At 38.9% G+C, this 14,997-nt stretch overlaps 1 protein-coding gene across 1 annotated transcript in view; it reads left to right on the top strand.

Moving 5' to 3' along the window:
* The window catches only part of SLC15A5 (solute carrier family 15 member 5), a 95,908-nt gene that overhangs the window by 19,438 nt on the left and 61,473 nt on the right, over nt 1-14,997 (top strand). Inside the window, 2 exon segments of the mRNA XM_070370041.1 lie at nt 6,074-6,293; nt 12,323-12,509. Of these exon segments, the coding sequence (XP_070226142.1) occupies nt 6,074-6,293; nt 12,323-12,509 (407 nt within the window).

Genomic DNA, 14,997 nt, shown 5'->3' with positions numbered 1-14,997 from the left:
ATTAAAAAATTGCTTTCTAAAGTTTTTTTTTTTTTTTTTAATAGTAATGGTTACCATCTTTTAAGTTTGGCAATAAGCATTTAAAATAGCTCATCTGTTTTATTTTAAAATGTGCACACTGGTGTGTTTGCCATGCACATTTAAACTGGAGCTTGAAGTTTCAGTTGCATTTTCATTTCAGGTTTTTTTTCCAGCTTCCCGTTTCTGCTCCTGGTGTAGAAAAGCAATTTGAGGATTATAATGACAATGGATTTTTCTAAAGGCTGAGTCTACACGACACACAATATTATTTGTACAGAAGGCTTGAGTTTCCTATTAAGCCTAATAGATTAATCCAAGAATGTGGTATGATGTTTAGGTACAGATGTTTTCAGTGGGACTTCCCTCCTGACACTCAGGGATAGTTACAGTTTAAATGGATAATGGATGCTCCCTCTGCATAGACAGATGACAGCATAGTTCCTTTTTCTGCCTCCTTACTGGCTCCCTCTCAGTCCACCTTATCAATTAGGTTTATTATTTCCTCTTTCCTCTGACTAACAGTCCATCTAGTTCATTGTCCACTCTTTCTCCTTGGCCACCTTTTCTCATTCTTATAGTCTCCTAATGGAGTTGTTGTTGTTCGGTCACTCAGTTATGTCCAACTCTTTTTAACCCCATGGACTGCAGCATTCCAGGTTTCCCTGTCCTTTACTATCTCTCAAAGTTTGCTCAAACTTATGTCCATGGATGCCATCCAACCATCTCGTCCTCTGTTGTCCCCTTCTCTTCCTGCCCTCAGTCTTTCCCAGCATCAGGGTCTTGAGTCAGCTCCTCACATCAGATGGCCAAAGTATTGGAACAGAGCCCTGGAATTTATTCCAGGACCCCATTCTTCTCTCTTTACCCTCTTTCCTTAAGTGACCCACACCAAACACTCCATCTCATTTAACCTCTCCTCATCTTGAAACTCACATTCCTGACTTCCTATTCACCATTTTCATTTGGTTATCTAGGGGTCATCTCAAATTTAAGGTGACCAAACCTCAACTCTTAATTCATCCAACTGCAAATGTGCTTGCCTTTTCCATCTTCATGTAAGGGGAATAGAAGTAGAATCTTCAAATCTTCTCATTTCTTCACCCTCTCCCCATGTCAAAATATCCTGTTGATTCTTCAAAAACACTTCTCATTCTTTTTTTAACTTTTTATTTTATATTGAAGTATAGGTGATTAGGTGATAGGTAATTAACAATGTTGTGTTACAGATGTACAGTGAAGTGATTTAGTTGTACATATATCTATTCTTTTTCAAATTCTTTTCCCAGTCCCTGGTTCGGTCCCGGGTTTCGGCACCAAAAAAAAAAAAAATTCTTTTCCCATTTAGGTAGTTATACAATATTGAGTAGAGTTCCCTGTGCTGTACAGTAGGTCTTTTTGGTTATCCACTTTAAATATAGCAGTGTGTACATTATATGTGATGAAAACTCAGCCATTAAGAAGACTGAAATAATGCCATTTATGGCAGCATGGATGGCCTTAGTGATTGTCAGTATATACTGAGTGAAATAAATCAGAAGAGAAAGACAAATATCATAATGGTATCACCTATATGAATCTAAAAAAAGATACAAATGAACTTATTTATAAAACTGAAACAGACTAATAAACTTAGAGAGTGAATTTATGGTTCCCAGGGAGGCAGGATTGAGGAGGGGCATAGTTAGGGGTTTGGCATTAATAAAACTGAAACAGATTTATAAACTTAGTGAATTTATGGTTCCCAGGGAGGTAGGATTGGGGAGGGGCATAGTTAGGGGTTTGGCATTGACATGTAAACACATCCCATTCGGTTCACTTCTCTTCTTCCTGGTCTCTGGTCAAGTCATCACTACCTGTTAACCGTCTTCCATCTTTGTCTCTTGTTCCGTAAAATCCATTATGCATGCAACTATCAGAGCTCCAGAGTAACTTTTTTAAAACCTACATCATATCTTATGTCCACTCTGTGTAAAATTTCTTAAAGGTTTCTCATAACATGAAAAATAAACTCCAGGTTCCTTACTTTGGCCTGTAAAATCTGACCCTGACCGGTTCTTAGACCTTATTTCCTTCCATCATTCTGAACTACAGCTTCATTGACCTTTACTGTTTCTGAGCTTCTCCCAGCTAATTTCTACTTCATGACATGCTTGGTATATGCTTCCTCTGGGTCATTTTGCCTATTTCCAATCTATTCAACTCTCAATTCAAATTTCAACTCTTTAGGTGTTGTCTACACCCTACCCCAGGCTTCCCAGGTAGAGCAGTGGTATAGAATCCACTTGTCAATGGAAGAGACACTGGAGATGAAGGTTTGACTCTTGGGTTGAAAAGATGTCCTGGGGTAGGAAATGGCAAATCACTCCAGTATTCTTGCCTAGGAAATGCCATGAATGGAAGAGCCTGGTGGTCCACAGTCATGGGATCACGAAGAGTCTGACATGACTGAGCATGGACACGCACACCTTATTTCTACAGTCTCTATCTTATCACTTCACTTTGTTTTCATCATTGAACTCACCTAATATTTCCCAGCTTGTTTAGTGTCTTCTCAGGGACCTATAGATCTTCTTCACTACTATATTCTTAAGGACCATAAAAGTTACTGGAACATAGTAGGTATGTAATAAAATATGTTGAATGAATGAATGAATGTTGGCATTCATATTTGTTGGGCATCACTTATGCACAATCACTGCAGATAGTGATTGCAGCCATGAAATTAAAAGACGCTTACTCCTTGGAAGGAAAGTTATGACCAACCTAGATAGCATATTCAAAAGCAGAGACATTACTTTGCCAACAAAGGTCTGTCTAGTCAAGGCTATGGTTTTTCCAGTGGTCATGTATGGATGTGAGAGTTGGACTGTGAAGAAAGCTGAGAGCCGAAAATTGATGCTTTTGAACTGTGGTGTCAGAAAAGACTCTTGAGAGTCCCTTGGACTGCAAGGAGATCCAACCAGTCCATCCTAAAGGAGATTAGCCCTGGGTGTTCTTTGGAAGGAATGATGCTGAAGCTGAAACTCCAGTACTTTGGCCACCTGATGAGAAGAGTTGACTCATTGGAAAAGACTCTGATGCTGGGAGGGATTAGGGGCAGGAGGAAAAGGGGACAACAGAGGATGAGATGGCTGGATGGCATCACCGACTTGATGGACATGAGTTTGAGTGAACTCTGGGAGTTGGTAATGGACAGCGAGGCCTGGCATGCTGCAATTCATGGGGTCGCAAAGAGTAGGACACGACTAAGTGACTGAACTGAACTGATGCACGCTTGAAGAGCTAGCTAAAATTTTAGATCTTGTTCATACTTAATCATTTCTTGTTCTTAATCATTTTGTTTTCATTGTTACATATCACCATACAGATACACTTTTACTTGTCTAAATATATTCATTTTTCAAAGTGTGTATTTAAGGTAGGCTACTGAAAACTTGGTCCATCAAGCAATGCTTATCATAAATTGTTACTAGGGTGTAGCAAAGAAAATAAAGTCACTGGGAGAAAACACAGTAGAAGTATTATGGAAAGTTACATCATATATCTGTTGAATTTAATCATCAGATGATCAGGTTTTATATTTTGTATCTTTGTTTTTATGTTATTTCTTAGGTATTTCATTTTATCATACTTCACAAATATATTGACTATTATAGTTGAGAAATTTTTTTTAAACTTTTATCTTTTAACACAGCTAATTTCAGAAGCACTAATTCAAACTCCCTTTCTTTAGAAATAATAAGATAGCAATATTAATTATTTAATAAGATTGGAGATATCAATTTATCACACATAAAAGCAGATCCCAATTTTCCTTGAGACATAGTGATTTGTTTATGTGAAGAAGAAATAGTGAGTTTAAAACATTATATTCAATAAAGTCCTGAATTTAAAACATAGGAAGGAAATTAGGGAAGATACCTCTGGAAATAATCTTTTATCCTTCAAACAGTTATCATTTAATAATAAAGCCTATTTGAAAGCACAGAGTAAGTTGGATCAATGCCAGTAATGACCCTTCTGACTACTTGGTACTGTTTCACGAGTTGAGCAGAGAACAGGTTGATGAGCAACTGAAGCAGGATCAGAAGGAAATGTCAGGAAGTTAAGTCTCCAAGCCCAGACCTGTTCAAATTCAGTCTCTAGACTGTTCATCAAGACATTTTTAGTTCTCATCTTACTAAAACCTTAAGTAAACTAATTGAAATAGCTGAGAAAGTTTCCTAATAGAGCAGTTCTTTGTCCAATAGTAAAGAGATGTCCCAATTATTTGGTTTTTAAGGGACACAAATCTTGTCTCCTTTGGACTTCTCAGTTCTGGGGACCTTTCATCCAAGTCTGGCCACAGTGACTACAAGGCATGAGTGACAGTAGATATGAGCCTGTCTCCTGTCAGCAATTATCCCGACATACTTCCACTTGACCTCAACACACTTCACAGAGGCAGCCAAAGAGCCTCTGCTGTAATCATTCTTGGTCACTAACAATTTGGGCTGGATTTGATTCAGTGACTTAGAGGTGAAAGGCTCCATATTCAATTACCAGGCCCCCAGCTTCCTCAATTAATCAAAGACTGACATAATAGGTCTATTACAACTCTTAAAGAAAAGACCAGATCCAATCAATATCATCACTCTATAACCATAAAAAGAAATTAATATTCTTTATTTAAATCTGAAAACCAACGCTGTGGCATTTAAATGAACTTGGTTACAATCAATGCATTTCGTCTAGAATTTTATTATGGGAAACTTGAACATATTTAAAATGATGATCAAACTGTATACTCTGAGTTTCTAAAGCAGCCTTCTTTGGAGAAACTCAAGCATGTTCCTATCTATTTCACTGTTTATCCTGCAACCATGGTTTGGTGTCTTTGTAATTTGAGGCAGGGTTTATCTGGTCTAAGGGAGTGCTATGAAACATTGTAACATTCATGATGGCACCTCTGAACTGCTAACTAAACCAGGATCTCTTATCTGTCATTGGATTAGGAAGTCCTAATAGAGTCAATGGAGAAGGCAATGGCACCCCACTCCAGTACTCTTGCCTGGAAAAACCCATGGACGGAAGAGCCTGGTAGGCTGCAGTCTATGGGGTCCCTCAGAGTCGGACACGACTGAGCGACTTCACTTTCACTTTTCACTTTCATGCATTGGAGAAGGAAATGGCAACCCACTCCAGTGTTCTTGCCTGGAGAATCCCAGGGATGGGGGAGCCTGGTGGGCTGCCATCTATGGGTCGCACAGAGTTGGACACGACTGAAGCAATTTAGCAGTAGCAGCAGCAATGGAGTCAATGAAAAGGTGAAATTTGGAAGATTATAAAAGAAGCAACAATGAGGTTGCAAATCACTAGCAGTTAAGTGATTGCAAATATCTAAAACAATAAAATGCTTCTGATGCTAAGCAACAGCCATATAAATCCAGAGGAAACTACTGGAAAAGTCGAAAGCCAGCTAATCTAATCTGAACTTTTGGTGACACTATTAACATATATAAAGTCATTTGAAGAGTTCAAAGTTTAACCTTATGTCTGAAATTCAAGGATAAAGCCAAAGCAGAGAATATATTTCCTTTCATCTACATGTCAAAATAAGAAACCACCTTCTACCTGACAAGGAAAGTGAGGATTATTTATATGGCAATTTATATTAAAAAAAAAAAAATAGTACCAGTTCTTTGTGTTAAGGCTGTAAAAGAAAGTTCAGGTTGTCTCATTCATTAATGTGTTAAAGTTAGAGGCTTCTGAGAGATTCTGAAATCTTTTACTTTGGTGCTATATTTTGTCATCTTTCTTCCCTTTTTAATATGCTCCCGTTGATCTTACCTTTTTCATTTTTCACATCGGCTGTCAGGCACCACCTTGGGCTGGTCACCAGGATGCCAGAACCCTCGTCAGAAGCTTGTTCCTTTGAATTCAGCCCCTTGGGTGCTAAAATCTTCTCACTTTACTGCCCTTCATCTTTACCATTGTTATCTTTCTGATAGATATTTTGGAAAACTGAAAAATATTCCTTTACTAAATACATAATATTTCCAATTATTTGCAGGTTGCTCCCGCTGACAACATTTAGGGTGTTTGTTAATGTACTGAAAACATGTTGTCTGCAGTATTGCCACCTTGGTGGAGGTGTGACAAGCTGGTTGGACCATGCCAAGGACAAAAATGGCGGTCGCTGCAGAGAGCTCCTTGTGGAAGACGTAAAATTTTTCTCCAACCTTCTGCCATTCTTTATTTTTCAGCTCCTCTACAAAATGTGCATTATACAGGTGAGGAAAGATAACTAATACTACCCACAGAAACAGTAAAATGATTGCATGATAACATTACAAGTAGACATTTCTTTTCACCCCAACAAGTGCTTCCCATATATTTCTTTAGGATGTTAACCTATAAATGCTTCTAATCATTACAGGTTCTAGCTTTTAAGGACTAAGTGGAGTCAGGTATAAGCATTCCAGAGGAGGATCTGAGTGTGGCATTTTTCCTGTAGAACTGCAAGTGTCTTTCAGTAGGTGCAGACATGGCAGACAATACTTTACAGAATTTCCAAGGCGTGTGAGTAACTCAGAAAAATATGAGATCTGTGGGCAATTATGGGCTTCTCAGGTGGTGCTGCTGCTAAGTCACTTCAGTCGTGTCCGACTCTTAGCGACCCCATGGTCTGCAGCCTACCAGCCTCCTCCATCCAAGGGATTTTCTAGGCAAGAGTACTGGAGTGGGGTGCCATTGCCTTCTCTGCAGGTGGTGCTATTGGTAAAGAATTCACCTGCCAGTGTGGGAGATGTAAGAGATAAAGAGTTCGATCCCTGGATCAGGAAGTTCCCCTGGAGAAGGACATGGCCTCCCTCCCCAGTATTCTTGCCTGGAGAATCCCATGGACAGAGGAGCCTGGTGGGCTATATAGTCCATGGGGTCACAAAGAGTCAGACATGACTGAGCATCTGAGCAACAAAATTGGGGATAAATTAACTTTGCTTTCCTCCTTGACCAAGCCTTTAAAAATTGGTATTAACAAGTAGCTAAATTGGCTGATTCAGTTATGAAGAAATATAAATGATTATAAAAATCTTTGAAGAAATTTAAAACTCTTCATTGCTAACATCTAACTTGGAATTAGATGGCTAACGAGTGAGTTAAATCATAGAATAGTAGATTCTATGATCTATAGGTCTAGAAAAAAATCTTAGAGATTAAAATACTCAATTCCTTCATTTGTTGAAGAGGAAACTGAGACTTGAAAAAAATTAAGTGATTTGGGGTAAGTAGGTCAAACAGTGAGTAGTAGTGAAAGAAAAGGCAGAATCTTATCTTCTGGCTCTTAGTACAACGCTTGCTCTAAACCAGGGGTCAGCAAATTACTACCTGCAAACCAAATCCAGCCCACTGCCTTTTTCACATATCCTGTAAGGTAAGAAGGTTTTTGCATTTTCATATGATTTTTAAAAATAAAAAAAAGAATAATATTTTGCAGCACATTATAATTATAATTGGGTGCACAATTATAATTATAAATTGTATGAAATTAAAAATGAGGTGTCCATAGAAAACAAACAACAAATTTATGATTACCAAAGGGAAAGGGCAGTAAGGATAAATTAGGAGCTTGGGATTAACATACACACTCTACTGGGTGGCGCTAGTGGTAAAGAACCTGCCTGCCAGTGCAGGAGATGTAAGAGACACTGGTTCAATCCCTGGCTCAGGGAGATCTCCTACAGGAGAGCATGGCAACCCACTCAAGTATTCTTACCTGGGAAATCCCATGGACAGAGGAGCCAGGCAGGGTACAGTCCATAGGGTCACACAGAGTCAGACACTGCTGAAGTGACTTAGCATGCATGCAGTACTATAGATAACCGACAAGGTCTTATCTAACACAAGGAACTACATTCAGTATTTTGTAATTACCTATAAGAGAAAAGAATCTGAACAAGTGTTGGGTTGGCCAAAAAGTTCATTTGGGTTTTTTATAACATCTTATGGGAAAACCTGAATGAACTTTGGCTAATCTTATATATACATAGAGAGAGAGAGAGAGAGAGAGAGGATGAAGTGAAGTGAAAGTTCCTCAGTCATGTCTGACTCTTTGCAACCCCATGGACCATATAGTCCATGGCATTCTCCAGGCCAGAATACTGGAGTGGGTAGCCTTTCCCTTCTCCACAAGATCTTCCCAACCCAGGGATCAAACCCAGATCCCCCGTATTACAGGCAGATTCTTTACCTGCTGAGCCACAAGAGAAGCCCAAGAATACTGGAGTGGGTAGCCTATCCCTTCTCAGCGTATCTTCCTGACCCAGGAATCGAACTGAGGTCTCCTGCATTGCAGGCAGATTCCTTACCAACTGAGCTATCAGAGGGCCCCCATATGTTGAGTGTACATATATTGAATCACTTTGCTGTATACATGAAAGTAGCACAATGCTATAAATCAACTCTACTTCGATTAAAAAAAAAGAAAGTACAATTGTTAGGAAAGAATAAGTATAGGAGTTCTCCTTGTTTAGAAGGATGCTGCCAGCAACTAGAATAAAAGCCTCTTCTTTTAAAAGAAAAAAAAATTCAGTGTTCATAAATACAGTTTTATTGGAACACAGTCTTATGTTTGTTTGTAATAGTATGTCTGTTTATGCATGCACACAGCAGAGTTGAGTAGTTGCAACAGAATCCACACGTGGAAATATTGTCTATCTGGCCTTTTACAGAAAAGCTTGCTGACCCTTGTTCTAAACAATGCATGAAAACTAGGCTGATTTAGTAGATTTAACCTCTCTCTTGACTCCACAATAATAGATGGTGCAAAAATACAAAAATACCACCTCTATATATGAACATTAATATTATAAAAAATCTTAGAATGAAGAAATTAATCTTGACTACAAAATTGCTAACTGACCCATGGGCGGCCTTGAACCTTCTGTGCAAATAGCACAAATTTTTGATTCTTACCCTCATAATGTAGTGACTCCTACTATTTCTTCTGACTAAATTCAGCCCTTTTCTGCAAACTGTCATATATTTTAAAATTTGACATAAATTATAATAAACTTTGATAAACTAATTTTTAAGCATATCACCAAATCTAGATGCCTACTCTGTTGCAAAGAACAAACACTAATATCATTGATCACCTGTATGTGGCATAGTCTCTAAAGGATGACTTCACAGTGTCTTAAGTCAACCCCCACAGCATGCCTCAGGACTGATTTTGTTATCCTAAATCTGAGTCTCAGAGACATTAAGTGACTTGCAATTTGCTCTTGGTTGCCCTACTAGCAATATGGCAGCATGGCTGTCCCAACCCAGGGCGGGTATCAGTGCCCCCACTTTGCTGTTACCAACTATGCCTCTCTTGCATCTGGGTTAAAAACCCTTATACAGGCTTTCCCTGATGGTTCAGTAGTGAAGAATCTGCCTGCCAATGCAGGAGACAAGGATTCGACCTCTGATCAGGGAAGATCCCACATGCCTCAGGGCAACTAAGCCCATGCACCACAACTATTGAGCCTGTTCTCTAGAGCCCGGGAGCCACAGCTACTGAGCCCATGTGCCTCAGCTGCTGAAGCCTGGGCGCCTTAGAGCCCATGCTCCACAAGAGAAGCCACTGCAATGATAAGCCCGAGCACCGCAACTAGAGAGTAGCCCCTGCTAGTGGCAACTAGAGAAAAGCAACAAAGCAACAAAGACCCAGAGCAGCCAAAAATATAATAAGTAAATAGATAAAATTATATTTTTAAAAATCCCTGTACAATGAACTCCCTGGGCAGTCCAGTGGTTAAGACTCTGTGCTTCAACTGCAGAAGTCATGGGTTTGATTCCTGGTCAAGGAACTAAGATTCTGTATGCCAGGCGGTGCAGCCAAAAATTAATTAAAAAAAAAAAACTCTCTACAGACTATACAGGTTCCAAAATCATATACAGTAATGTTATACCAGAAACTCCAGAGAAAATAGTTAGAATATACTTCTCAAGGGAGGCAGGTGGAACTTCCGCTGGGATAGGCTGGTGCTAGATTTTTGCCTCCAGATGAAATAATCACCAGTATAAAGGAGATCAAAGCACCAAGAATAAAACATCATAGCATGCCATATTTTAAATTTAGTAGCAATTATTGACCTTCAGTTCCAAGACATACATTTAAAATATGTTGATATTAAAGCCGATGATGTTGCCATTTGACATTACTGGCCATTCAGAGGTGAAAATGAATCTCTATTGACAGCAATTATTCCTGAATACTCAGAGGCTTGTATGAAATAAGAGTATTTAAAATTTTAAAAGGAGATGATTTCAGAACTTGAGGCAGAAGCAGAAATGATTTCAAGCTTTCAAGACATCGGAGCCTTTTCTTAGATTAGGCAATATATGAATATTGCTTCACTAAAGATTAATCATACATTCGCCACATTATTAAGTTAACAGGTTTCTGTGTCTGTGATTCATGCTGATAATAACTTTATTCCTATTAACAATAATTCTCATTTGAAATCAGTAACAGAAACTTCCAAGTTGTGCTGTGAGCCTCTCAGTCTTAGAGGAGCTCTGCTGCCAGCACTTTTTCTTAAAAAAAAATCATTCATTTTCCTCTGATTAAGGAAGGAACTTAATATTTTGATGGAACTAGGGCAGAACTAGCTAATGTTCCCTTCTCTCTTGCTGTCTTTAACCAACTATAACAATCCTGTTTACTAACCCAAGGGTCAAATCCAAGATCGGAAGATAAATTATCACCAGGACACATTTTATATAGATTAAAAAAAAATCTCAGTGAAAATGTAGTCCATCCCTGGATGGAGGCAGTTAACAGAGCAAAAGGCTCATTTTATAATCGGTGGACTTGTTAGCAACTGTACTGACTTATGACTGCTTCTCCTTATCCTTCTCAAGTTGCACACCTGATAATTAGAGAAGGAGATAGTGAAGGTTTCAAACAAGAAGTTATCATCTGGATGTTTGAGCCAGGTTGCTCTCCCAGGATGGGGGTAAAGCAGGAATCCTAATGAAGTTCACACACTGTAAGAAAAAAAAAAAAAAATATATATATATATATATGTATATGGAGACTCCATCCCTTAAGGACAAAACTTGGATTGACTTTCTGACCAAGCCAATTAGTAGCTTTGTGTGCCACTGGGAACTAAAGAAATACCCTGTGCTGCTAATGATAATGACAAAGATGTGATTATTGCAACAAAGCTCATGAACTATAAAAGTGAGAAGATACACCTTTCCTCTGACACTGAGCTTTAGTTCTGACCTAACAGTTATAACCTAACAAAAGGTTTGGAGCACATGAAGAGACTCCAGGTTAATGTCAGAGTTTTAGTTAGTATTAGGATTTATTTTAAAAATGAAATTCTGACACTATGTTGAGGGTTTGCAGTGAGGCAGAGGTATTGTTAGTTGTTGTAGGTTTTTTTGTATGTTTGTTTTTAATTTCTTCTACTTTATTGTGCAACGTTTTTCATGGAATTCCCTTTTTGGTCCTCTAGTGCTTCACAATTAGTTTAAAAGGAGAGTACAGACACAAGTCTGTTTTCTCTCTTTTTTTTTCTCATTTTACTTGACATATTAAAAATGAGACCAATCCAGGGAGCCTATAAATATAGCCTACATCAAGTAATGCGTTTCTACACTGGGCCCCTCTTCTTAGGGAAAAATCATTCTTACTTACTTTGCTACCAAACTCAATGTTATTTAAAGGATATACTAGCCACAATCTATTGTTTACGAGTGAAAAGAAAGTCTTAATACTTTCTGCTGGCTTTTGCTTTATTGTTGGGAAAAACAAAAACTTTACTTGCTGATATGCAATATTTGTTACCTGATTTCTTATGTGTCATCTGAAGCACAAAATTAGGGTCTTTGTTACTTTTCCAAGGAAAATTAAGAAGGAAGGCTAGATGACAAAAGATTCATCATAAAGGATCAATAGCATTGTCGGTAGACTAAACAGAGCTCCTACTGACCTTTGTCAGCTCATAATCATGACCTCAAAGACATGGGGAATGTCCAACTTATCTGTCACAGAGTACAGGCAAGGGACAAGGCATCTGCCACAGGAATCTTCCTCTAAAGTTAAACTACTGTCTTTTTTTTCTTTTTTGAAATCATTTTATTTATTTATTCATTTATTTTGACCTCACCATGGGGCACGTGGGATCCTAGCTCCCCAACCAGAGACCAAGCCTGCACACACCCCCTGCACTGGAAGCTCAGAGTAGTAACCACTGGACCACCAGGGAAGTCTTAAACCACTGTCTTAATGCCTGGCTCTTTCCCTGTTGAAAAGCAGATTCCTTCAGGATATTGTCTGCAGACCGTGAATTCCAGTCTTAATCTGCGTGGATCGCTTCTGCCAGTTTCAGTCATGAATGTCATCAGTATCCTACCGTTACTCATTCTGGCTCCTTTTATGGAATATTTCAGCACCTGCCTGCTTCCCTCTAAGAGAGATGGCTCTTTTCTGTCAGCATGCATTCGTAAGTACAACTTACCATTTCTAGTAAGTGGTTTGTAACTTTTTTTTAATTGGAGGGTAATTACTTTACAATATTGTGCTGATTTCTGCCATACATCATCATGAATCAGCTACAGGTATACATATGTCTCCTCCCTCTTAATCCTCCTTGCCACCTTCCACACCACTGTAGGTGGTCACAGAGCACTGGGTTGAACTCCCTGTGTCACACAGCAAATTCCCACTGGCTGTCTGTTTTACGTACGGTAAAGTGTATGTTTCCATGCTACTCTCTCAATTCATCCCACCCTCTCCATCCCATACTAAAATAAGAAACACTGTACAAGACTCTAAGTTAGCTATGTGCTCTGGAGTAGAGTCTGATTTTGACAAATTAGGAAGAAGGTACATTCAAGAGTATTGATGTCCAGTTTCTCAAGTCTCTACATGGACATCAGTGTTCCATTTTCTTCCTATCTTTTTATGCTTCTCAGAAGACACACCTGATATAAAGACTAGGCGAAATTTTCAGTGCCACCAAATAGCCTCTCCTTCTTCATGTAAAACAGTCTCTACTCCTAAGTTGATGCTGAGAATGTTTTAAAAAATTAACACAGGTAAGCAATAATACTTGGGAGGAATTAACTTCTGAACCAGCAAAAAAAAAAATTATTACAAGTTAGTACTGTGATTCAGTTTCAGCACAGTATTTCTTCCAATAGTAAGGTGCGCAACAATAATTTTCAAACAATTTTTCCACCTTGAAATATAATTGACATTGTTGTTCAGTTGCTAAGTCATGTCCAACTCTTTGGGATTTCATGGACTACAGCACACCAAGCTTCCCTGTCCTTCATTTAAAATTTTAATTTTTTAAAAATCATAATAGTTTCATGGATCTAAAATTTCATGTACAAATAAGAAAGAAAGTGAAGTCACTCAGTCGTGTCCGACTATTTGTGACCCCATGGACTGTAGCCTACCAGGCTCCTCAGTCCATGGGATTTTCCAGGCAAGAATACTGGAGTGGGTTGCCATTTCCTTCTCCAGGGGATCTTCCCGACCCAGGGATCAAACCCAGGTCTCCCGAATTGTAGGCAGACGCTTTACCATCTGAGCTACCAGGAAACCCATGTACAAATAAGGTCTACTTATATTTGTATATTCTCTGTATTCCTTTGGGTGTCTATTTACATATTCTTAAAGAATTATCCTTCCATTTTTAAAATAAAGATTCAGTCTCTCAGTCGTGTACGACTCTTTGCAAGCCCATAGACTGGAGCACACCAGGCTTCCCTGTCCTTCACTATATTCCAGAGTTTGCTCAAACTCATGTCTATTGAATCGGCCATGTTATCCAACCATCTCATCTTCTGTCATCCCTTCTCCTCCTGCTCTCCGTCTCTCCCAGCATCAGGGTCTTCTCCAATCAGTTGGCTCTTCACATCGGGAGGCCAAAGTATTGAGCTTTGGCTTCAGAATCAGTCTCTACAGTGAATATTGAGGGTTGATTTCCTTTAGGATTGACTGGTTTGATCTCCTTGCTGTGCAAGGGACTCTCAAGAGTCTTCTCCAGCACCATAATTCAAAAGCATCAAATGTGTGAGTTTAAGGTACACAGTGTTATAAATTGATACTATTCTATATTGCAAAATATTTATGACAATAAGGTTGGTTAACACATCCTTGACCTCATATAATTGCTACTTTGCTGTTGTTATGGTCCCCTCTTAATTTTTAAAGTGAAAAAAATGTAGGACATCTTACACAGATTCCATCCCTGGATCAGGCAGATACCCTGGAGAGGAAATGGCAACCCACTACAGCATTCTTGCCTGGAAAATTCCATGGACAAAGGAGCCTGGTGGGCTACAGTTCATAGGGCGGCAAAGAGTTGGACACGACTGAACACTGACCTCATATTATTACCATGTTGTTGTTGTTGATATGGTCTACTCTCAATTTTTTAAAGTGAAAACAATGTAGGACTTCTTACTCAGAACACAATCTATAGAGGGTAAAGTAAAATTTCTGCCAATGAAATGGGAGAGGAGGAGCATTCTGGTGACATTCTCCTCTGCCTTGCTGTGGTCCCCCAGGCACTGCCATGGAACAAGAAGATAAGAAATAGGAAAACCAAGCTCATCTGATGACCAGAGACTGGGGTCTCAGCCCCTGCTCTGCTGCTGAGCTGTTCCTGGGTGACTTGGGAAAGCCACTTAATTTTGTCTTCTAGTTCACTTTTTTAATTGAGGGCCATACCGAGATAAATGTTAGAACCCTTTGTTCTGTAAAACTTTTGAAATCATTCAAGGTGATAATAGCGCCTAGAGCACAGTTGGGGCACAGTGTGGAAGCTCTACAAATATTAGCTAATACTAAGTCATAGTTTGCAGAGGCAGGTCTAATTGTTTGGTGAGGATAAACAGAAAGCTGAGGAAGTTTGAAACTCTTAAGAAATAGCATGCAATGGCAACATTATGTCTTATCATCTACTTGAGAAATAATTT

The sequence above is a fragment of the Bos mutus genome, chromosome 5, assembly GCF_027580195.1.
Source record: "Bos mutus isolate GX-2022 chromosome 5, NWIPB_WYAK_1.1, whole genome shotgun sequence".
Taxonomy (NCBI): domain Eukaryota; kingdom Metazoa; phylum Chordata; class Mammalia; order Artiodactyla; family Bovidae; genus Bos; species Bos mutus.
This window is presented reverse-complemented; position numbering and strand designations above follow the sequence as displayed.